General features: G+C 40.8%; 1 protein-coding gene across 1 annotated transcript in view; it reads right to left on the reverse strand.

Annotated features, from left to right (window-relative positions):
* Nucleotides 1-293: 293 nt before the first annotated feature.
* The window catches only part of ctdp1 (CTD (carboxy-terminal domain, RNA polymerase II, polypeptide A) phosphatase, subunit 1), a 362,097-nt gene continuing 337,703 nt past the window's right edge, over nt 294-24,687 (reverse strand). The window contains exon 13 of the mRNA XM_063055679.1: nt 294-620. Within this exon, the coding sequence (XP_062911749.1) occupies nt 485-620 (136 nt within the window). The 3' untranslated portion in view covers nt 294-484. The remainder of the gene's footprint in view (nt 621-24,687) is intronic.

Genomic DNA, 24,687 nt, shown 5'->3' on the forward strand with positions numbered 1-24,687 from the left:
AAACAATGAAATGAAACAAACTAGTTACTGAATCGAATCTTGGTAGCCCTTGCCCACCCGCCCAAAAATCTGATAGCTCACGTCCACAGTCAAATGAGGGTCAATGAAGAATTATTCGATGTCAATAGACCACACAGTTTTCACTCTCATACGGAGCTGCTGAGGATCTCTACGTTCTTTGGCTTAGTACACCAACCCAATGTAATAGTACTACATTCCAGAAGTATACCCTCCCCAACCCGTTTATTAACCCCCCCTTTACTTCAGCCCAACCCAACCCAACCCAACCCAATATTTTTACATTTAAAATAAGAAAAGAAACTCAGAATATTGTTCCCTTGTAAAAAGCATGAAGTCTCAGTTTTGAAATCTAGTTATTGGTTCTGGCATAAAGTTTCTAAGGTGGCAAAAAAATTTACAACATTCCAGGGTCTTCTGAGTCCAAGATCTGTCGCATTAAATAAATTGTCTACCCACACCGGCGTCAAATGAAATCATTCAGCTCTGCTTCAAGCGCTGCTGCCATCTCATCAGCTTCCGAGCTGCTGTCGTCCTCGTTGCTGGAGAGCTTGCTGGAATCGCTGGCAGCTCCATCTTCCTCTAACTTACGCTTGCAGCCCCTGCAGCAATAGAAAATAGGGCGGCATTACAGACAGAGAACTGATATAAACACACACCTGCCTCTTCCAGGGCTTTCTGGAGAAAAGGCAAAGAGAGGAGGGAGAAAGAAACACTGGTAAGTCAGTTCAGAATAAAAACACAGGAAGAAAAGGGAAAGAGAGGGCTGGAATGGGGGAAAGGAGCTAGAGGCAGGAATGAGAAAGAGGGGAGACAGGGGTTAAGAGAGAGAGTGACAGGGGTAAAGGCAGGGAGCCAGTACAAACCAGAGGGTGAATGAGATGGGGGGGGGGACAATTAAACAGGGGAAGAAGTGACACAGAGGGGGAGGGAAGATGATATAAATAATGATATCCTCAAAGAGAACATAATGTGCATTTAATTATTCTCTGTTCAAGATCCAAGTTGTGCATTGATAATTATTTCTGAATAAATGTAGAGCTGCTCTGTGAAAAGCAAAGTAGTGGAAGTTAACCCGCTGAATCCATTGAACTGTGCACCTGGGGAACTGCCAAGATCATGCAACTTGTGTGTTCAGTAATGCCTAGACAGTGGCTCCTCACAAGATCACACATTTAGCAACTCCTGCTGTGCATTTCACCTGTTCCACAGTTGGAAGAGAAATTCAATTCTCCATGCTGTGTAAGCAAAGGGAGTGCTTTAAATGCTCCTCATCAGTTGATGCCATGCTGTCAGTTTGGCCACAGGGTTCACCATTCCAGGGAATCAGTGAAACAAACTGTCGCAAAGGATCAGCTTGGGACCTGCTTCAATAACCAGGGCAATATGTTGAACTGGGATGGGGCGGGGGGGGGATGCGGAAGCTCATGACTCAGATTATGTACCTTTAAATCTAGTGCTGTCCTGAATTGTGTGGAATACAAAGCTCCAAAGACAAGCCTTTTATACTTTGACTAGCCAACGCAAGGTCCAGGTAGCACATTCTTCATGGCAAAACAAACACAATTTTTTGATTAAAGGAAAGCAGAATGATATATTTAGACTCAATGAATTTCACTGAAGAATGCAGGGTCACTGAAGTTTATTACTAGCGATTCTTCCCCCAAATCAAAACCTGTTTGGGTTAAAGAAGAAATTTGTCTTTGCCTGCAGACTTCAAAGGTTTGCAAGATTATTGTTCAGCAGTTGGACTCACTATGTATTGTAAAACTCAATATCCATTATCTGACGATTTGGAAATTGCATTGGTTGAGAACCAAGCTCACCTGGTGATATTTGTTGCTCTCCTTAAACTCACCAGGGTTCCTGTTGCTATACTCTCTTGAAACTCACTGGTTCTACTGTACAATATCCAAAAAAAAAAAGTGAACTAAGTGTATGTTGGAACATCCAAGACTCTGGAAAATCTGCAGGTTTAGCATTACCAAAGTTCCAAGTGCGCCAAGTTAATTTGTAAATCGTATATTATTGTCACATGTTCAAAGTAAATCTTATCATCAAAATACATATATGTGGCCATAAACAATCTTGAGATTCATTTTCCTGTAGGCATAATCACCAATCTATAGAATAGTAACTATAACAGGATCAATGAATGACAACCAGAGTGCAAGAAGACAACAAACTGTGCAGATGCAAATATAAATAAATAGCAATAAATAATGAGAACATGAGATGATGAGATAGAGTCCTTAAAGTGAGATCATTGGTTGTGTTAACATCTCAATGATGGGGCAAGTGAGATACAGTGAAAAGTTTGATTTGCATTCCATCCAGACAGATCATTCCACCCATGAGTACTTCGAAGTAGTACAAAGGGAGAGAAAAAACAGAATGCAGAATATAGTAGAATATGGTGCTATATTTACAGAGAAAGTGCAACTCAAGTAGACAAGTGTAAGGGTCATGTCAAGGAAGATTATGAACTCAAGGGTTCATCTTTAATACATAAGAGGTCCAAGAGTCTGATAACAACAGAGTAAAAGCTGTCCTTGAGCCTGGTGGAATGAGCACTTGGACCTTCTGCTCGATGGGAGGGATTAAAAGAGAGAATAAATGAGATGGTGGAAGGGATCCTTGCTTATGTTGGCAGCTTTCCTGAGGTAGCAGGAATTGTCCATGGAGGGAAAGCTGGCTTTCATGATGGACTGGGCTACGTTCAAATTTCTTGTGGTCTTGGGAAAAGCAGTTGCCAAATCAAGATGTGATGCCTCAAGATCGGGTGCTTTCCATTATACATCTGTAAAATTAACAGATACTCGCTTCTGAAAGAATTCCATCAACCTTGAACCGAGTGTGGTGGTCAAGACCTACCATTTATCACTAGATGCTGGGAAGAAGTTCCTGCATTTAGCCCCGTGCTGTTAAGCTTTGCAGTTATTAACAATGGGTGAAACATGTGCATAAAACTTCTAAAATATTTTTCTTACATAAATATGCTTCTAAAGATATTGGGCATATTTAAAGTGGCGATGGAAAAATGGCCAAAAGATCAAGGAATTGAAAGTTATATGTAACCGGGCAGAGAGGAGTTGAGGTCAGTATAGATTAACCCTGATCAGACTGAAACCTCCTCCAAGAGGACCACAACCTTGCTGCGGCTTGAAGGCTACGTGCCTCAACGGCCCAGAGAGTTACGTTGGCTGGAGCCAAGGCGTTACGTTTTGGCTCCTGGTAGGGTCACCCATGCCAAACAGGTAGAGGACAGACTAAAAGTGGTCCACCGGTATTCCATTGTTATGGAAACAGCACAGAAGAATCCTTCTGCACCTGATTGCGATGCTGCTCCAGAGTCTACACCCGGATCTTGCATCACTGACAGTAGTGAAAACCGAGAAGAAGCTACTGACATGATGAACACCACCAGAGATGGAGGATCTTCATTGCTATACTAAACGCCAGCAGGCAATAACAGAATGAACCATGGGATAGGATTGGGGGGCCGAACAGTCTGTTCTACTCATTTTTCTCATGTGTTTTTAATCTATACTGGATTTACACCGGAGAAGATCTTCCTGTCTGGTGCCAGCGATGTCTTCTGTTGGCATTTCCATGTGTCTGAGTATAATGTAGGGGCGGTCTCAGCAAACAGCCTTCTGCAGTCATAGAATGGCTTTAACAGATGGTGAGGACCCACTCCCATCCACCAGTCTCATCAGATATCAGCATTAATATTTGGACATGTCTTTGACAATTGTAAATAGTAGCGTCTATTTTAAAGAAAACGTTTTACATTTAACACTGAAACAGATTCACAAGTGAAAATAAAAAGATCTGCAGATGCTGGAAGTCTGAAGTAAAAACAGAAAATACTGGAAAGGCTCAAGAGGTCAGGCAGCATCTATGGGAAGAGAAGCGGCTAGTGCATCAGGCACAATGAAAAGCTAATTGAAAACACCAAACGCAACTTAACTAAACAACAGTCCTGATGCAGAGTTTCAACCCAAAATGTGGACAATTCAATTGATAAACTGATGGTGCTTGATCCACAGAGTTCCTCAAGCAGATTGTTTGTTGCTCCAGATTCCACGTCAACAGCCTCTTGTTTCTCCAATGAAAACCTGTCATCCTGGTGGTTGTTGTCCCCTCTCCAGTTCAACAGGACTAGCCAGGCAGGCATCAGATTTAAGTCCACACAGAATCAGCAGGCAGATTTCACACCCTCCGAACTGGTAAGTCTAAGGAAGTTCATGTTGTCCCATTTGATTCCACCAGCACAGTTGATGCCTCCTGAAACTTCAGCTGATGCAGCTATGGAAGCTGGAATTGCCATCACGATAGGCATACATGTGATGGGTTGAACATTGGGCTCAAGTGGAATTATCTGGGATAGTAGGATTCCAGCTTATTTGCGTTACGAGCAGGAAATGATGGAAATACTCTGCAGGCCAGGCAGCATCCATAGAAAGGGAAACAAAATACAGAACTGCACAACACAGGAATAGGCCCCTCGGCCCACAATACTATGCCAAATTAATGAAGGTTATGACACCTAATCCCTTCTACCTACCCATGGTCCATATCCCTCCATTCACTGTATTTCCACATGGAAGCTCTTAAACACCTCTGCCTCCACACCATCCTTGGCAGCAATTTTCAGGCACCCACCACTCTCTGTGTAAAGAAAATCCGCCGCATAAATCTCATTTGAATTTTCCTCCTCTCACTTTAAGTGCCTACCCTCTAGAATTAGATATTTTCACCACAGGGAAAAAAAAGATTCCAGCTGTCTTCTCTATGACTAATAATTTTTTGAACTTCTTTCGGGTCTCTCCTCAACCTCATTATCCAGAGAAAACAACCCATGTTTGTCCAATCTCTCCTTGTAGATTATGCTTACTAATATAGGCAACAACCTGGTAAACCTCTTCAGGGGTGCCCCCCCTCCTGAGCATCCACACCTTTCTAATAATGGAGCAACCAGTACTGAATGCAATACTCCAGATCTGGTCCAACCACTGTTTCATAAACCGGCAATATACCTTTCCAAATATTGAACTCAAAATGGCTCAACTAATAAAGGCACCTTCTTAACCACCCTATCAACTTGTGCAGCCACTTTCAGAGTGCTATTTAGGGACTTGGACTCTAAGATCCCTCTGCACATCAAAAACAGAGTTAACCTTACAGGTCCAGGACTTTTGGTCAAATGTTAACTCTTTTGTTTCCCTGCAGATTCTACTTAACCGGCCCAGTAATTCCACCTTGTTTTTGTTTTTCTTTTAAATTTCTGATCCCTAGAAGCTTGCAGTATTTTTGACATTAATGTGCTTTGTTTGTTAGCTTATGCCATCTAATAGAGTCAGTCTTCAGTCATAAAGAGTAGCAGAGTGGGAACAGAAAGGGTATACTACTGTTATTTTCCATTTCAGCATGACAGTACTAAGGAACATCAGAACCAACTTTAGAAATGGATTGCTAACTCTTCTGTACTAACCCAAGGGGATAAGACTTCCCCTATAAGGGGGAATTTCATTTTGAATTAACAATGTGCACCATACCAACATCACAGTGCCACTGAAATTCTAGTCTAGTAATTAATCTTAGTCAAATGACTAACGTTGCCCTCAGTGGGCTGTTCCTGCCCAAAGGAATTCCTACCAACTTACAGGTATCCAGAAAGTTCCAAGTCTAGTCTAAACTTCAAAAAAAAGAGAAATCTATTATTTTTGGCAGTTCTATGGCACACAGAAGGAATTTTACTGCCTGTCATAATAAGTACAGGGTAAACTTATTCTTTAAGAAGTTTTACAGTAATACAGAACAGAAAGTCTCAACAATGATGGATAACACTGGAATACACTGCTCGTCAAATCTGGGAAGAATAACAATTTTATTACCTTGAGACTTTGCAAACTGCTACTCATTGAGACTTACTACTATCCAATGAGATCATTTCCCTGTCTTCTTACACATCTTTGGTTATCAATTTCAGTGCTGGTATCAGCAGCTCCTACTGGATCAATTCCAAACACCTTCCACTGCCTGCACCTGGAAATGTTTCCCAAACTCACTTCCCAAATGTTCGACAATACCACCTTTTCCAGCTTCCCCAAGGGAAGTAGTTTCCCTCCAATTGACCCTTAACAACTTTAGAATTTCAAGTGAATTATCATTTAAGCTCTTAAATTCCAAGGAATATAGCTTTCATGTAATCCTTCCTCGCAATTTAACCTGAGGAATCTGCAACTGTCCTCCTTTGAAGAACAAAAATGCAGGGTCCAAAATGAGAGGTCTGCTCACATACAAAACTTGATCTGAATTCTTTCTGAGCCCAAATACATGATTTTTTGTTACCTGAACCCAATATGTTCGGACCCAAGCTCTACACAGAAATGCCCCCAATTCTGCCAATGCGGTTTGGCCATATTGCAGGCTTCACCTTTTTGTATCTGGTCCTTTTGATATAAAGGCCAACACTTCCTTCTTCCTTGTGATTATACATGTATTTATAAAGCCCACTGGCCAAATTCCTTTTGTATAATTGTGTTGGAAACCGCTATGTTTTTGATAATACTTTCATAAGATTTGTACTTTTTAACAAACTCATGTATTTTTCACATTCACTAGCAGAAAGTGGTATAGCAGCTAAACTAACGGTTTATCACCTTTCTCATCTTTCATTGGCACATTATTAGTACATTACCCACGCGATATAATTGTTTTAATTATGTAGCCTATTAACAAATTCATTTCTAAGGAATTTCTCTTATCTATAAAAGTGTTAGATTTTTCAGAAGTACCATCTTTATTCTTTAGGCTATACACCTCTTAGCATGTTTCTCAGCTCGTTATTTAGTTTGCTTAGTATTTGTATGTTCATTTATCCTCCAAAATGAACTGAAATCGTTGAATTAAGACCACTCATCATTCTTGACTCCTGGAAGAACTCCAAGGATCAGAAATTAAACAGGGATTCAACAATTGCTTCTTGCTTTTTGCCATTTTGAAAGTACTCAGTTCTATCTTTTTCAGATTCAGATTAGTTTGCTTTACTTTATTGTTACCAGGGTGCAACAAAATTCCTTGTTCGCATGAAATTAACAGTAAACAGTACATATACTTTCTTCAGCCAATGATTGGTGTGTCAGGGCTGACCTGGACAGGAAAGGCAGTTTCCCGGAGCAAATAGCTTTCTCAACATTGCGTCCAGATATAATCGTATGGTCTGACACCAGTAGGGAAGTGGTTATTGGTGAACTCACAGTCCCCTGGGAAGACAACATCGATGAAGCCCATGAGCGCAAGTTAACCAAGTATGCAGAATTAAGATCAGAGTGCAGAGACAGAGGGTGGAAGGTCTCATGCTATCCATTCGAAGTAGGCTGCCGTGGGTTTATTGCGTTCACTTTCCAGAAGTGGCTGCGGACCTTGGCTTCACTAGAAGAGAGATCAAGTCAACCAGCAGGGTTGTAGCTGAGGCAGCAGAGAAAGGATCAGCATGCGTGTAGACCAAGTACGTCCAGAGGGGCAGATAGTCAGACAGTGTATACATATCTTGCAAACCCTTCAGTAGTTGCATAGACACCTGAAGAGCAGACTATCTGTTGGATGGAAGTGACTGATAGAGGCAGATGCCAAGTTTTTAAGCTCACCAGTGGGAGGTGGTGCTTTAGCACTGCTGGCCCACCACCTCGAGGGAGTCTTGATCATAAGCGGGCCGAAACTCCTGAAGACAGGTGGTGGATCAACTGATGATCCCACTGGTGATAGCACAGGACAGTTAACATCTCAGTCCACGTGTATTTTGTAACTCTGATAATAATATGTTGAGGCTGATGTCAGAACATCTTTCATAAAAGTGAATCCTTGCAAGGCATCAGGCCCTGATGGTATACTGGCTTGGTACTGAACAACTGTGCTGATCAGCTAGCTAAAGTATTCAAGACATCTTCAGCCTCTCAATGTTGAAGTCAGAGGTTCCCACCTCTTTCCAAAGCACAGCAATCATACCAGTGCCCAAGAAGAACAGGGTGAGCTGCCTCAATGACTATTTACTGGTAGCACTCCCATCTACCATAATAATGTTTTGAGAGGTTAGTTATGGTTAGAATTAAGTCCTGCCTGAGCAAGGACCTAAACCCACTACAAATTTGCCCTCTACCACAATAGATCTACAGTGAACACAATCTCACTCTGCTCTGGAGCACCTAAACAACATAGAATTTATATCCTGGATTTTTATGCCATGGTAATAAACTTCAACTATTGGTTTATTGGGATACTAAAATTCTTATGTTTGGATGTCATCCATACAGATACATAGAAGGAAGATGGGAGAGGTTAATACATTGCATGGAATGATGCTGTGAGATGGGGAGTTAAACTGCTGGTGAAGATGAAAAAGTCTCTTTCTATTTAAATCCACTCCATATACTGTAGATTGGCAAACAACATTTCTTTGTCTTCCTCAACCAGTACCAGTTCTCTCTTTCTCTTCATATAGCCACAGAGATTCCCTTTGTTCTCTTCAACTACGCAGTCCCATCCACTTCTTTGCAACTTACAACTTATCACTTCTAACTTTTCCTGGTTATAACAAAAGGCTTTTGATTCCAATGTCAGCTCCACAGATGCTACTCAACCTGCTGAGCATTTCCGTTATTTTCTGACTTTTATTTCAGATTTTCAACATCTGCAGTATTTCAATCCTTGGATCCTTAGAATTCCCTATCTAAAAGGACAGTGGAAACTCATTTACAGAGTTATTCAAAACAAGAGATCGATAGTATTTTGGAAAATATAGGAATCAGTGGAAAATGGGATGAGTGCAAGAAAGATCAGCCATGATCTCTGAGTGGTGGAGTCGGCAAGAAGTGTTGAAAAGCTAGCTACAGTTTCAAGCTCTTATATTCTCAAGAGCATCAATCATTCTACCATTGTCAACAGCTTTCAAAATCATGTAAATAATTCAGAAGGAGGAAGTTCAGGAAATGAAGAGGTTGGAATATAGAAAATGCGCACATTCCTTCAGAATCAAAATTAACCACAAATAACTGGAAAAAAGAGACAAAATGACTTATCCCTTAAAGAGAAAACAGATACGAGTACAAAAAATGCTGAGGATACTTAGCAGACCATGAAGCAACTATGGAGGGAGAAAATACAGCTCAATTTTGAGACTGGACACAACCAGCTGAGATCACAATATTTTCTCTTGATTTCAGATTTCCAGCACCTGCAAACTTTTGCACTGTTTCAGTGTTGCATTAATTCCAGTAAATAATGATTAAATGCCAGTTTATTGAATGAATGTCTGTTGTGCTTAAGGATGCAGTAACAATGAAAGTGTGCACTGTGTGCCCAGATTAACTTGGAGAAATATCAGAAAAACTCTACTTGCATGATTTAAACACATACCTCAAACAGAAGGAAATAAGTTGCACCTGTACAGCTTGTTTCATAACTCAGCTATGCCTCTAATGATGTGATTTTAAAATGGAGTCTCCATTGTTTTCTGGGAAACATGACCAGCACCTCAGACACAGCAGGGACTATCTCCTCTTGACTTCTATGAATTAAAGTCAGGACAGAGCAGCCAGTACAAAGTACCCCTGAGGCCATTCCCCATGATAATAAGTATACCGGCTTGGATACTGTTGTGGGGGACGACCTACCAGTGTGGGGTGCGGGGGGGGGGGGGGAAAGGCAGCTGCAGTGACAAGGTCCCTGGCACTGAGTCTGTTGCTGTGGCTCAGAAAAGAAGACAGGTGAGGAGGACTGCAGTAGTGAAGGGAGGTTGAGACGAGATTCTGTGTTTGCAAAAGAGAGACCCAGATAGCATGCTGTTTCCCAGGTGCCAGGGCCAGGGATGTCATAGATCGGGTCCACGGCATTCTACAGGTGAGCAGCCTGAAGCCGTGGTACAGTGCCCATAAAAAGTATTCACCCCACTCCCCCCGGAAGTTTTCATGTTTTATTGTTTCATAGCATTGAATCACAGTGGATTTAATTTGGCTTTTAATTGACACTGATCAACAGAAAAAGACATCCGTGTCAAACTGAAAACAAATCTCTACAGAGTGGTCTAAATTAATTTTAAATATAAAACACAAAATAATTGATTGCATAAATATTCACCCCCTTTAATATGACACACCAATTCATCACTGGTGCAGCCAACTGATTCTAGAAGTCACATAATTAGTTAAATGGAGATCACCATGTGCAGTCAAGGTGTTTCAATTGATTGCAGTAAAAATACACCTGTACTGTATCTGGGAGTCCAACTGCTGGTGACTCAGTGTCCTGGCAAAAACTACACCATGAAGACAAAAGAACACTTCAAGCAACTCTGCAAAAAGTTTACTGACAAATACAAGTCAGGAGATGGACGTAAGAAAATTTCCAAGTCAGTGAATATCCCCTGGAATACAGTTAAGTCATCATCTAGAAATGGAAAGAATATGGCACAGTTGTAAATCTGCCTAGAGCAGGCTGTCCTCAAAAACTGAATGACTGCAAGAAGGGGACTAGTGAGGGAGACTACCAAGAGACCTATGACAACTCTGGAGGAGTTACAAGCTTCAGTGGCTGAGATGGGAGAGACTGTGCATACAACAACTGTTACTTGGGTGCTTCATCAGTCACAGCTTTATGGGAGCGTGGCAAAGAGAAAGCCATTGTTGAAAAAAACTCACATGAAATCTCAGCTACAGTTTGCCAGAAGGCATGTGGGAGACTCTGAAGTCAGCTGGAAAAAGGTCCTATGGTCTGCGAAACCAAAATTGAGCTTTCTGGGCAATAGACTAAATGCTACATTTGGTGTAAGCCGAACACCGCACACCATCAAAAACTCTTTGTCTCTCCCGTGAAGCATGGTGATGACTACATCATGCTGTGGGGTTGCTTCATTGCAGCAGGGCCTGGAAGGTTTGTGATAGTAGAGGGTAAAATGAATGCTGCAAAATACAGGGAAATCCTGGGAGAAAACCTGATGCAGTCTGCAAGAGAACTGCGACTTGGGAGAACATTGGTTTTCCAGCAAGACAATGACCCCAAGCACAAAGCCAAAGCTACACAGGAATGGTTTAAAAACAACGAAGTTAATGTCCTGGAGTGGCCAAATCAGAGTCCAGTCCTCAATCCAATTGAGAATTTGTGGCAGGACTTGAATAGGGCTGTTCACTCACAATCCCCATGCAATCTGACAGAGCTTAAACAGTTTTATAAAGAAGAATGGGGAAAAATTGCAGTGTCCGGATGTGCAAAGCTGATAGAGACCGATCCACATAGACTCAAGGCTGTAATTGGTGTCAAAGGTGGATCTACTAAATACTGACTTAAAAGGGGTGAATACTTATGCAATCAATTATTTTGTGTTTTATATTAGTATTTAATTTAGATCATTTTGTAGAGATCTGTTTTCACTTTGGCACGAAATAGTCTTTTTCTGTTGATCAGTGTCAAAAAAAGCCAAATTAAATCCATTGTGATTCGGTATTGTGAAACATGGAAACTTCCAAGAGGTGTGAATACTTCTTATACGCACTGTACTTACTGGTACCAATAACATAGGTAGGAGAGGCGAGGCGGTCCTGAGATTTTAGCGAACTTGGTAGAAATCTGAAAAGCAGGACCACCAGGGTAGTAATCTCCGAATTGCTGTCTGCACCACGCACCAGTGAAGGTAAGAATAGAAAGATCTGGCAGGAGTATGCATGGCTGAATAACTGGTGTAGTGGCAGGAGTTCAGATTTCTGGATCACTGGAATCTCTTCTAAGGAAGTTTAAACCTGTTAAAAAGGAATGGGTTACATCTAAACCAGAGGGGAGGGGCAATGTCCTTGCAGGCAGGTTTGCTAGAGCAGCTGGGGAGATTTAAACTAATTTGTCAGGGGGATGGGAACTGGAGTGATAGGGCTGGGGATGAGGCAGTTGGTATACAAACAGAGACAGTGAGTAGTGAGACTGCTAGCAAGGACAGGCTGATGATAAGGCAAAATTGCAGTCAGTGGGATGAAGTGCAATATAAAAGGGGGATAAAAACAAGATTGAAGGTGTTATATTTGAATGCACACAGTATATGGAATAAGGTAAATAAACATAGCAGAGTTAGAGATTGGCAGTTATGACTTTGTGGGCATCACTGAGCCGTGGCTGAAAGAAGATTAAAGCTGGGAGCTTAACATCCAAGGATACACATTGTATATAAAGGGCAGGCAGGTTGGCAGAGGGGATGAGGTGGCTCTGTTGGTAGAAAATGAAATAAAATCCTTAGAAAGAGGTGACACTTGTAGGTAGGCAAAGAAACTGCAAGGGGAAAAAGCCCCTGATGGGAATTATATACAGACCTCTGAACAGTAGCAAAGATGAGTGCTCCAAATTACAACAGGAAATAGAAAAGGCATCTCAAAAGGGCAATGTTACGATAGTCCTGGGGGATTTCAATGTACAGGTAGATTGGGAAAATCAGGTTGGTGTTGGATCACATGAGGGGGTATTTGCAGAATTCTAATAAGAATGCTTTTTAGAGCAGCTCGTGGTTGAGCCCACTAGGAGATCAGCTATTCTGGATTGAGTGTTGGGCAATGAACCGAAATTGATTAGAGAGCTGAAGCTAAAGGTGCCCTTAGATGTCAGTGATCATAATATGATAGAATTCACCCTGCAATTTGAGAGGGAGAAGCTAAAGTCACATTTAGCAGTATTACAGTGGAGTAAAGGGAATAACAAAGGTAAGAGAGGGGCTGGCAAAATTGATTGGAAGAGGACAGTAGCAAGGATGACGGAAAAGTAGCAATGGCTAAAATTTCTGGGAGCAATTCCGAAGGCACAGAATAGATAAATCCCAAAGAAAAAGCATCTTAAAGACAGGATGACGTAACCCTGGCTGACAAGGAATTCAAAGCCAACATAAAAGCCAAAGAGAGAGCATATAATAGACCAAAAATTAGTGGTAAGTTAAGAGGATTGGGAAGCTTCAGAAAACGAACAGCAGGCAACTAAAAAAGTCATAAAGCGGGAAAAGAGTGAAAAAATGGAATCTGAAGATAACCCAGTCAGTACTGCAATATTAATGAGGATATCAAAAGTTTCTTCAGACGTATAAAGAGTAAAAGAGGATTCAGAGGAGGTTCAAAGAATTATTTCAGGATTGAAAGGATTACCATAGGAGATTGGAGCTGTGAGGGAAATGGATCAACCACGATGAAATAGTAGAGCTGATTCAATGAGCCAAATGGCCTAATTCTGCTGCTGTATCTTATGGTCTTATTGAAATAATACCAGTAAAACTCCATTAACTTGGCACACTTGAGGCTCTAATTGTGTCAGCCTAGCTGACATTCCGAACTGTTGGATGTTATTTTGCAGCATAATACGCCAAAGAACTTTCAATTCCAATTTTTCGAGGGAGCATAACCAATAGAACCAGGTAAATTTAAGGGGTGTGGGAGAGCCATGGCTCCAGTGAGTGGACAGAGAGCACGGCACATGTCACTACAGAGTCAGATAATGGTCAGACGCAGATTACTAAAGTTTCCATGCATACTTGAGAAATCAGTGAATGAACTTACACAAACCAATTCCTACCTCAGCAGCAGAAGACCATGCACCTCCTCTTGCACTACCATGATTGTGTTTTTTTGCCCAAATATACATTAGGTTTTGCACAAATATACATTATGTTTTACTGTGCTCGAAAAGGAACAGTAATCTATTCAATCTACAATGCCTTATAAAATGTGTACAGTTCCTCTGAATAACAGCACAACCTTTTAATGCTTATATAAGAGAATAATTTGTGGCAAAAATATGTCACAAGTAATAAACTTTCACTTGCGATAAAATAGCAGTTATATTTTTAATGGCAATGTATTTAACTGCAATGAAGTTCAATTCTTCTGAAAAATTATAAGAAATTAATTTTGATTGTTAAAAACCTACTATTTCTTAAATTAATGCTTAGAATACCAGATTTTTCTTTAATTGAGGCAGTTTATTTTTTAACTTCTACAAGTTGGCAAAAGTAATTTGTTATTTTCTAAGTTAATTAAAGTTATTTTCTAACTTTATATAATGCTGAAGGAATAATCCCTTGGGTACTAGATACAGTACACTTATCTTCAACAAACATCAAGTTGCTGCTTGAGGGAACCTACCGACATTTTTTTTTGTCAACGGTGAATACACCCGACACCTATAATGCACTTTGGATTGATGTCAGATTAAAGGCATTTAAGAAATACAAGATTTTCTTTCATTTTTCTCCTCTGTCACAATACCTTTTGGATGATCCAGGTCTCAAGATCAATGGCAGTAACATTGCAAGAGAAGAAACTCCTTCAGAACAAGAACTGATATAACAGTGGGACACCTCAACAGATACCAGGAGGTACAATATTTCATTAATTTTATAAACACTTATTTTATGAATTTTCACTATCAGGCCTTTGAAGAATACTGACTCTCTTAGGTTTCACATTTTCAATTTTCAAAGCTATTTTGCAGTATAATTAATACACAGGCAGAAATCTACTTGTACTGACAATGATAAATTTTAGCCCAGCCTTCTGATTTACAAAATTTTGCTTCCTTGAATATTTTAGGAATGCAAGCCTTTCATGAATAAAAAATGGCTAAATTTAAAGGTACAGAGATGCTGTGAACTTTGCTGAACCACATTCAGATTGGACATCAAGTTAAAGGTGAAAACATTTCAAACAATAGAGAAAAATAAATGGTCTCAATTCTCAATGGAACATCGGTGACTGAGGAGTAACTATAAAGTCTATAAAGTGATGAGGGACCATAGATAGGATAGATAGTCAGAATCTTTTGCCCCAGGATAGAGGGAGTCCAGAATTAGACAGCATAAGCTTAAGGTGAGAGAGGAGAATTATAAAGGCGAACGGAGGCATTAATTCTTCACACAGAGGGTTGCAAATATCTAGTATGCGCTGCAATAGAAGATACTGGAGGCAGATACAATTAGAGTCATTGAAATGTACAGCACAAACAGGCTCTTCAGCCCATCTAGTCCATGCCAAACCATTTAAACTGTCTGGTCCCATCAAACTGCACCCAGACCATGGTCATCCATACCTCTACTCTCCATGTACCTATCCAGGCTACTCAAATGTTGAAATCGAGCTTGTATGTACCACTTGCACCTGCAGCTCAGTCCACGCTCACCACCCTCTGAATGAAGAAGCTTCCCCTCATATTCCCCTTAAACTTTTCACCTTTCACCCCTAACTTATGTCATCTAGTTGCAGTCCCGCTCAATCTCAGTTGAAAAAAGCCTCCTTGCATTTATCCTATCTCAATCCCTCAAAATTTTGTAAGCCTCTATCAAATCTCCCTGAATTATGTTCAAAGGACATTTGGATATTTACTTGATAGGAAGGACACAGAGGAATATGGGCCTAATACAGGCCATGTGGATAGGCAGTACAACTGGCCTGGCTGAGCTGGGCTGAAAGGGCCTGTTTGGTGCTGTACACACATTGATATAAACATTCCTGCTTAGTGAGCAACTTCTTTTACCATCCACTACACATTATTTCCATAACAATTTCAGGAGTCAGGGAGAAAGGGGAAAGGAGAAAGGAAAGCATTTACCCTTGTGAGTGCCTTTAGAACATAGAACATAGAAATCTACAGCACATTACAGGGCCTTCAGCCCACAATATTGTGCCGACCATGTAATCTACTCTAGAAACTGCCTAGAATTTCCCCACCACATAACTCCCTATTTTTCTAAGCTCCATGTACCTATCTAAGAGTCTCTTAAAAGACCCTATTGCATCTGCCTCTACCACTGTCACTGGCAGTGCATTCCACACACCCATGACTCTCTCTGTAAAAAACTTACCTCTGACTTCCCCTGTGTCCCTACTTCCAAGCACCTTAAAACTATTCCCCCTCATGTTATCCATGTCAGCCCTGGCTATTCACACAATCAATGCCTCTCATCATCTTATACACCTCTATCAGGTCACCTCTCATCCTCTGTCGCTCCAAGGAGAAAAGGCCAAATTCACTCAACCTACTCTCATGAGCAGGCAACATCCTTGTATATCTCCTCTGCACTCTCTCAGTACTCCAAATCGGGTCTAACCAAGGTCTTATAAAGCTTTAACACTACCTTACAGCTCCTGAACTCAATCAGATGGTTGATGAAGGCCATCACACCATACACCTTCCTAACAACACTGTCAACCTGCACAGCAGCTTTGAGTGTCCTATGGACACAGATCCCAAGATCTCACTGATCCTCCACATTGCCAACAGTCTTACCATTAATATTATATTCTGTCTTCAAATTTGACCTACCAAAATGAACCACTTCACACTAATCTGGGTTGAATTCCATCTGCCACTTCTAAGCCCAGTTCTGCATCCTATCAATGTCCCTCTGTAACCTCTGACAACCCTCCAGACTACCTACAACACTCCTAACTTTTGTGTCATCAGCAAACTTACTAACCCACCCTTCTATTTCATCATCCAGGTCATTTATAAAAATCACAAAGAGGAGGGGTCCCAAAACAGATCCCTGTGGAACACCAATGGTCACCATCCTACATGTAGAATACAAACCATCTACAACCACCCTTTGCCTTCTGTGGGCAAGCCAATTCTGGATCCACAAGGCAAGGTCTCCTTGGATCCCATGTTTCATTACTTTCTGAATGAGCTTTGCATGAACGTCTTTCCAAATTGTGTTGTCAGCAGTGAAGAAACATTGACTATTGTAGACAAAGGCCCACTGTAAGCTCCCTCAACCACAATGTGATAGGGTTTATTGTGGGATAAATGAATGAGGGATTAATCTTAAACAAGAGAAAATCTGCAAATGCAGGAAATCCAAGCAACACACACAAAATGCTGGAGGGACTCAAAAGGCCAGGCAGCAACTATGGAAAAGAGTACAGTCAACGTTTCTGTCCCTATCTCTGGAGGCAGCTTATCAATTATAAACCCATGGACTCTCACAGCTAGCAGGACTATACCTCTTCTCACCCTGTTACTTGTAAAAATGCCATCAACTTTTGTCAACTCCTTTGACTCCGTCACATCTGCACTCAGGATGAAGCTTTACATACCTGAACAGAGATGTCCTCCTTTTTCAAAGAAAGGAGCTTCCTCCACCATCAATACTGCCCTCAATTGCATCTCTTCCATTTCATGCAAGTCTACTCTCACCCCATCCGCCCGTCACTCTACCAGGGATAGGGTTCCTATTGTCCTCACCTATCACCCCACCAGCTTCCGCATCCAGCACGCAATTCTCCGTAACTTCCATCATCGCCAATGGATCCAACCACTAATACACCTTTCTCTTCCCCCCACTTTCACCTTTCCACAGGGATCCTTCCCTAAGCAACTCCTTTGTCCATTCATCTCTTCCCATTGATCTCCCTCCTGGCACTTATCCTTGGAAGTGGAACAAATGCTACACTTGCCCCTACACCTTCTCACTCACTCCCATTCAAGGCCCCAAACAGTCCTTTAAGGTTTGGTGATATTTCACCTGTAAGTCTGTTGGGGTCATATACTGTTTTTGGTGCTCCTGGTGTGGCGTCCTATAAATCAGTGAGACCTGACGTAGATTGGAAGACCGCTTCATTGAGCACCTATGCTTTGTCCACCAGAAGAAACGGGATCTTCCAGTGGCCACCCATTTTAATTCCACTTCCCATTTCCATTCAGATATGCCTACCCATAGCCTACTCTGCTGTTGCAATGAGGCCATACTCAGGTTGGAGGATCAAGACCTTACATTCTGTCTGGGTAGCTTTCAACTTGATGGCAAGAACATCGATTTCTCAAACTTCTGGTAATGCCCCCATCCCCCTTCACTATTCCCCAATCCCCTTTTCCCCCTCTCACCATATCGCCTTGCCCGCCCATCACCTCCCTCCGGTGCTTCTACCCCCTTTTTTTTTCCTTCCATGGGCTTGTCCTCTCCTATTACATTCTCTCTTCTCCAACCCTGTAGCTCTTCCACCATTCAACTTCCCAGCTCTTTACTTCCCCCTCCCCTTCCCGGTTTCATCTATCACCTTGTGTTTCTCCCTCCTCTCCTCCACCTTTTAAATCTACTCAGCTTTTCTTCTCCATTCCCGCTGAAGAGTCTTAGCCCAAAACGTCGACCGTACTCTTTTCCATAGATGCCACCTGGCCTGCTGAGTTTCCCTAACATCTTGTGTGCGTTGAGGGATTAATCTGCAACACTCCTTCAGGGTTTAACAACAAGGCCTTGGCTTTAATTTTCAACTCACAGTCTTTCAGGATTGCAACAGAATTTGAGCCCAGATGCATTTAATGGTACAATAACCTGGTGCAAGTGTCTGAGAGCCAAAAATAATGTAGAATTACTTAAAAAAAAACTTTGCATTTGATAGATGAGTGGAATAAAGCACTTTGTGAATTAAGTGCTTTGCCAAGGCAACCCTTGTCACCTAGTATTAGCTCTGAGTCATAGATAATCCCAGCCAAGACGACAGGCACCAATTGCTGAGGATGTTCCCATTTTGGGTTTAGACTACTGGGATCTGAAAACAAGCTTGGGAACTTAAAAGTTGAATGTTGGGAAGCCGAGGAGCAACTGACAAAGTATGGGATGCAAATTCGAGAACAGAGCGCACAGGTTCATGTAACCTCAAATTTTGAGGCGGTGGCACATGACAGCATATCAAATGTTGGCTGGGAGCTCCCAGTTACGTGGGGTGGCTTGTTTCAGTTATTGCAGCCAAAAAGTACAGGTGCTGGATGTCTAAAATGGAAACAGGAAATGCAGGATCTACTCAGCAGGTCAAGCAGCATTGGTAGGTAGAGACACAAATATTTCAAGTAAAGGATACATCACCAAACAGGGCTTTTCTGTCTATTGTGTCCATCAAGCCCCATTTATAATAAACCTACACTAATCCCACTTCGTTCTCGCAAGATTCTCAACTATTGCACACAAATTCTACAACCCACCCACAACAGCGGCCAATTGACCTACCAACCTGCACATGTTTAGGATATGAGATGAAACGGGACACCCCGTAGAAAAACAAGATAGTCACACGGAATGTAAGGTCAGGAGTGAACCTGGGTCTCTGGAGTTGTGAGGCAGCCACTCTACAGCCATTTTAAAAGCTGTTTTGAAGAACCCTTGACTCTGTTTCTCTCCCCATGGATGCCGGCTGATGACTGAGACTTACAAGAACGTTACCAAGACTCGAGCATCTTAGTTACAGGTAAAGTTTGGGCAGGATAGGAGCGTAGGAGGTGATCTTATACAGAGGTGTATAAAATCATGAAGAGCAGAGATAGGGTGAATGCACACAATCTTCTTCACAGGGAAAGAGAACCAAAACTTGAGGCATCTGTTTAAGGTGAAAGCGGAAATACTGAAAAAGGACAACTTCTGCATGCCAAGGGTGGTGTGTGTATATATGCAATGAGCTGCCAGAGGAAGTGGTTGAGGCAGGTACAATATCAACATTTAGAAGACATTTGGATAGGAAAGGTTCGGAGGGATAGGAGCCAAATACTCACAAATGGGACTAACTCAGCAGGACACAATGAATAGTATGGATGGGTTAGGCTGAATGGCCTGTTTCCAACTCTACACCTAGCATTTTCGACATTTATGATGTGTTTCACAACCAGCTCCTATTGTCCAAGAGCTCACACCAAGGTAAACAGAGAAATTCAAGTCCTCCAGCTGTGAGGTACTACCTTAAGGCTCCAAACACAGGAAATTTAGACCTAACATTCACATTCTATGAGTAAATTTAGAATCTGGAAGAAATGTAAAACTGCCAGCAGAATTTCCTATTAATGACCTGCAGTTTTATAATGCATTTCATTATAATGGACAAAAAGCTGCCTTAATCCATAAGGAAATGAAATACAACAGATAAATTTGTTTTGCTTCTGATGTAGTAAATCAGCATGTTTACATACATAAGCATTTTAATGCATTATTTTCATCATGCCTTTTGAACCCACGTCAATTTTGTCTTCCGTTTGTTGGGAGACAATTTTACAAAGGATTTCATCAAATTGTTAAATCGACACAAACCAGTGCTCATTTTGTTTTTACAAAAATAAGATGGAACTACCATGGAATACTAGGCACAGTTACGGAAAACATTAAGGGATAATGTTTAGGGACATAATTAACTATGAACTGCACACCAAAGACTGAATGAATTTTGACCTGATATTAGCTGATTGCTTATGAGAGCAAGTTGTTGAAACAGAGACAATTAGACAATGCATGGTTATTTATGGGGTCAGGAGTATTAGAAAGAAGCCAGCCGGGTGGCTAATTTCAGAATACTGTCACTTGTGTTACTTTATTTTCTCAACTTGCAGCAGTCCTTTTGCCAAGTTGCTATGCAACAGGAATATTTCAACCCAATCCAAAGCCACTCACCCTTCAGCGGGAACTGAAGCACACTGTAAGCAGGTAATTGTCCATCACAAAGATTTTTGTTGTATCTAGCTCAAGTGCAGCATTAGTCAGGGTCCCTGTTCATTACTGATTTTTTTTTATTATCTGCTTGATGGAAGACAGCAACTTTCTCCCAGCATCACTGCCACCTTTCAATGGAAAAGCATGCATATGGGGAATCAGGGAAACCAGCCTCTTGTTGATCCCTGCCAATCACAAGTAAAAATCAGAAGCTACGGTGTACAAAAACTGTGACCTATAATGCCAGGAAGCAAAATAAAAACTTGGGGTTACATGTTCTTACTTTGTCTGTATCCTAACTAGCAATTTCTGCTTCACATCATTTTAGCTCAGTTTTTCTTATTCTTGTCATATATGTCCTGCTGATATGTCCTACAGATATACTACAACATAATACATAGGAAAAGAAGTATCACATTTTAGTACCTAGTCCACTAACCCATTTGATCTTACCCCCATCAGAGTACTCCCTCTGTTCCATTCAACTCCCTTCCACCTTCTCTCCTACTGAAAACTAACTTGTTTTCCTAGCTTTCTGATAAAGGGCCCTGCACTTGAAATGTTAACTGTTTCTCTGCTTGAGCTGTTGAGTGCTTCCAGCATTTAACTTTGGGAAAGACTTACTATCACCATCCTTGGCAGTGCATTCTAGGTACCTACCAGCACATGTGGAAAAAAAAACTTGATCTGCACATCTTTCACCCTCTCACTTTAAATGCAGGTTTGAGATTCCACACCACCACTCAACAGCTGGTCTTTTTCAAGAACAGGTTCACAATCTCTGAGCCAACCATCAGAACAACACTGGAAAATGTTCACTGGTTTGTAGGACTATGCCAACTATCCAAACACAGCAATTAGTACAAACACTTTAACATCCCATCCACAATGGATATCACTTTGGAGATGTATGAAGAATGTAATAATAAATATTTAGTATTAACTAATATTTGGATGTCAATTTTCTGAAGAATTGGAGTATTAAATACTAAATACAAATAAATGAGATATACATTGGAAAAAATAAAGTAATATCTAATTGTAAATGGTAATCATTCAAATAAAAATGTTGTACAAAAACTCTGGCTAAGTTACATTTGGTGTATTGCATTCAATTCTGGTAGTCTCATTATAAGAAGGATGTAGAGGGTGCAGAAGAGATTTACCAAAATGCTGTCCAGATTAGCGGGTACAAGCTATAAGCAGAGGTTGAAGAAACTTGGGTTGTTTCTTTCCGGAACGGTGGAGGCTGAGGGTAGACGTGGTAGAAGCTTTAGGGGAAGTTTTTTTTTTAAACACAGAGAATGGTAGGTGCTTAGAATATTCTGCAAGGAATGATGGTGGAAGAACAGGCAGGGTAGATAGAGGTGTGCAGGGAATGGAGGGATATCGATCATGTGCACGCTGAAGACCTTAGTGCATTTAGGTGCCATTGCTTCATTACTACAGGACAATATCGCAGCCTGAAGAGCCCACTCATGTGCTGTATTGTTCGATGTTCTAACACTGATCTTGATGGTAAGTAAGATACTGGTTGAAACTTATCCAAGATCCTGAATAGATACAGCAGCAACAGGATGTGGATGTTGGGTACCTAAACAGATCTTGCTGGAAATGGTCAGTCATTAAGGATACATGGGAGAAAAAGAGTTAACATTACAGGATGACAATCTTCTGTCAAAACTGTAACAATATTTTGACTTTTAAGGGGACAAGGAAGGATATACAATGACAGAAATCTAAGTCATAAGGAAAGGTGATCAGGTTTGCTGACATTAGAAAAGTGACATTAACTTAATTGAATTTTTCTTTAAATCAATTCTGATTCTTTAAATAAACTAATAAAGCATTTGGGAGAAATTGCTCACAATGACAGGAGGTTTAAAGAGAAGGAAGAAAAAAAATAGGAATACATAGACGCTGCTTTACAATTAAGTGAAAGGGCTTTGTAATAAATAATATAACTGGTTCGAATTACAACTAGTTTAAACATCCAGTGTCTAAATTGCAAAGATGTACCAGTTACTCTTAACTGTTGGGGATTATTGAAGAAAAACCACTTCCTTAGCTTTAGAGTGTATTAAAAATTTTCCTTCACATGCTTCAAGCAAACAATAATGCAGGACAACAAATCTTTCAAAAGTGTTGCTTCCTTAGAATTTTTTTGTTCATGATAGACTGTTCAAAGCTGAACACAAAAATACGTTTGTAATTTGAGTGCCTGTATCAAGTAGGAATTTGGAGAAACAAGAAGTTAACTTTTATTGAATATAATGCATTTAATTGCATAATGGTGATGATGCTTTGCATCAACTAAGGTAAAAATGCTGTTAACAACTTCCATTTGTACTCAGTGGCTGAGCCAACATTGATGTATTTCAGTTGCCCTGGTACGGTTTTGCCACAGCTGCAATGTCCTGTTGAAACCTTTCACCATTCTCATCACTGACAGCACCAAGATTTGTATGGAATATATCTAAATGGGAATGCAGAAAATGAATCTTTCATGACATGTTGCATTCCTGGTTTTGTATGCTTAAAGCATGTTGCCAACCAGCTGCACATAGTTTGGTGCTCTGTAGTTGCCAAGAAAATTTTCACCAACATTCTTGAATGCCTTTTTCTCTGGTCCCACTAGAAGTTCTTTGAATTGCCTGTCATTAATGACCTGTTTCATTTTTGGACCAACAAAAATGCCTTCTTAATTTTGACATCAGTTATTCTGGGAAACATCTGTCTCAAATATCAAAATCCTTCACGAAAATTTATAGCCTTTCTAAAACCTGTCCTGCCATGCAGCATCAGCCCTACCTAAGCATGCCCAGGCATGCTTTGACAAGATAGAAAACCTTTCAGCTTACATTGTGAGCAACATTTTAATTCACTTGAATTATGAATTGAAATCACCCAACCAAAAGTATTCAGGAAGCAAAACTTTTGCTGTTCAGTGTAATAAAGAAAAACAATTTAAGTTTTGAAACCTATTTATTGCAGCTCAGAGATGATCTGTATGAAAAGGGTACACATGATGTTTGATAACCCTGACCTCATTATCCTAACCATTGCAAATGGACGTGGGGAAAAGTATCGATCTTGGAATGTTGGTCCTTTATGTGAGGTCTCTCTGCAAAACTTTCTGCAAAGCACTCCTTGACTTTTTATGGGCGCGCATGAAGCTCATAAGTTTCAATTTACAAAGGCAGATGAGCAACAGTACGACACAATATTAGGTACTTGAGTGACTTGGGGAAAATATTAAGAATAAGGCGAATTCCACACATAGGTCCCTTGGTCACCTTCCTGATGTGCACAATTTCATCTGAGAATGATCATTTTCATCATCTACCTCAGCCACAGCTGCTTTAGTGTATGATTTGGACCATTAAAAAGAAGTGGTTGAGAAGGTGTACATGCTGTGCTGACAAGAGCTGCAAGGTAATATTGTAGTTCTGTAAAACACTGATTAGACCACACTCTAAAATATTGTGTTGCGTTCTGGCTGTGTCATTATAAAAAGGATGCGGACGTTTTACAAAGGAGAGTTACCAAGATGTTGCCTTGATTACAGAACATGTCTTATTCAAGATTCAAGATTGTTTATTGCCATTCTTTAGTACCCAAGGGCAAAGGACAACGAAATGATTGTTACTCTGATTCCAATGCAGCATAAAAAAGAACACAATATGAATAATGAACACAATAAAAAACTATAAATATAAATATAAAAACAATCCTACAAAACATAATGTACAGGTAGCTGTTGTAAGACCATAAGACATAGGAGCAGAATAAGGCCATTCATCCCATGGGGTCTGTTCCACCATTCCATCTTAACTAATCCCGGATCCCACTCAACCCCATGCACCTGTCTTCTCGCCATATCCTTTGGTGCCATGACCAAACAGGAAACGATCAATTTCCGCTTTAAATATATCCATAGACATGGCCTCTGCTGCAGTCTGCGGCAGATTATATACATAGATTGATTATATGTATGTACATAAAGTAAGGCTAGATGATGTGGATGTTGTAGGTGGGTTAATGGATGGACCATAAGACATAGGAGCAGAAGTAGGCCATTTGGCCCATTGAGTCTGTTCTGCCATTCAATCATAAGCTGATCCACTTCATCCAGTCATCCCACTCCTCTGCTTTCACCCCATACCCTTTGATGCCCTGACTAATCA

Source organism: Mobula hypostoma, chromosome 1 (genome assembly GCF_963921235.1).
Source record: "Mobula hypostoma chromosome 1, sMobHyp1.1, whole genome shotgun sequence".
NCBI classification, from domain to species: domain Eukaryota; kingdom Metazoa; phylum Chordata; class Chondrichthyes; order Myliobatiformes; family Myliobatidae; genus Mobula; species Mobula hypostoma.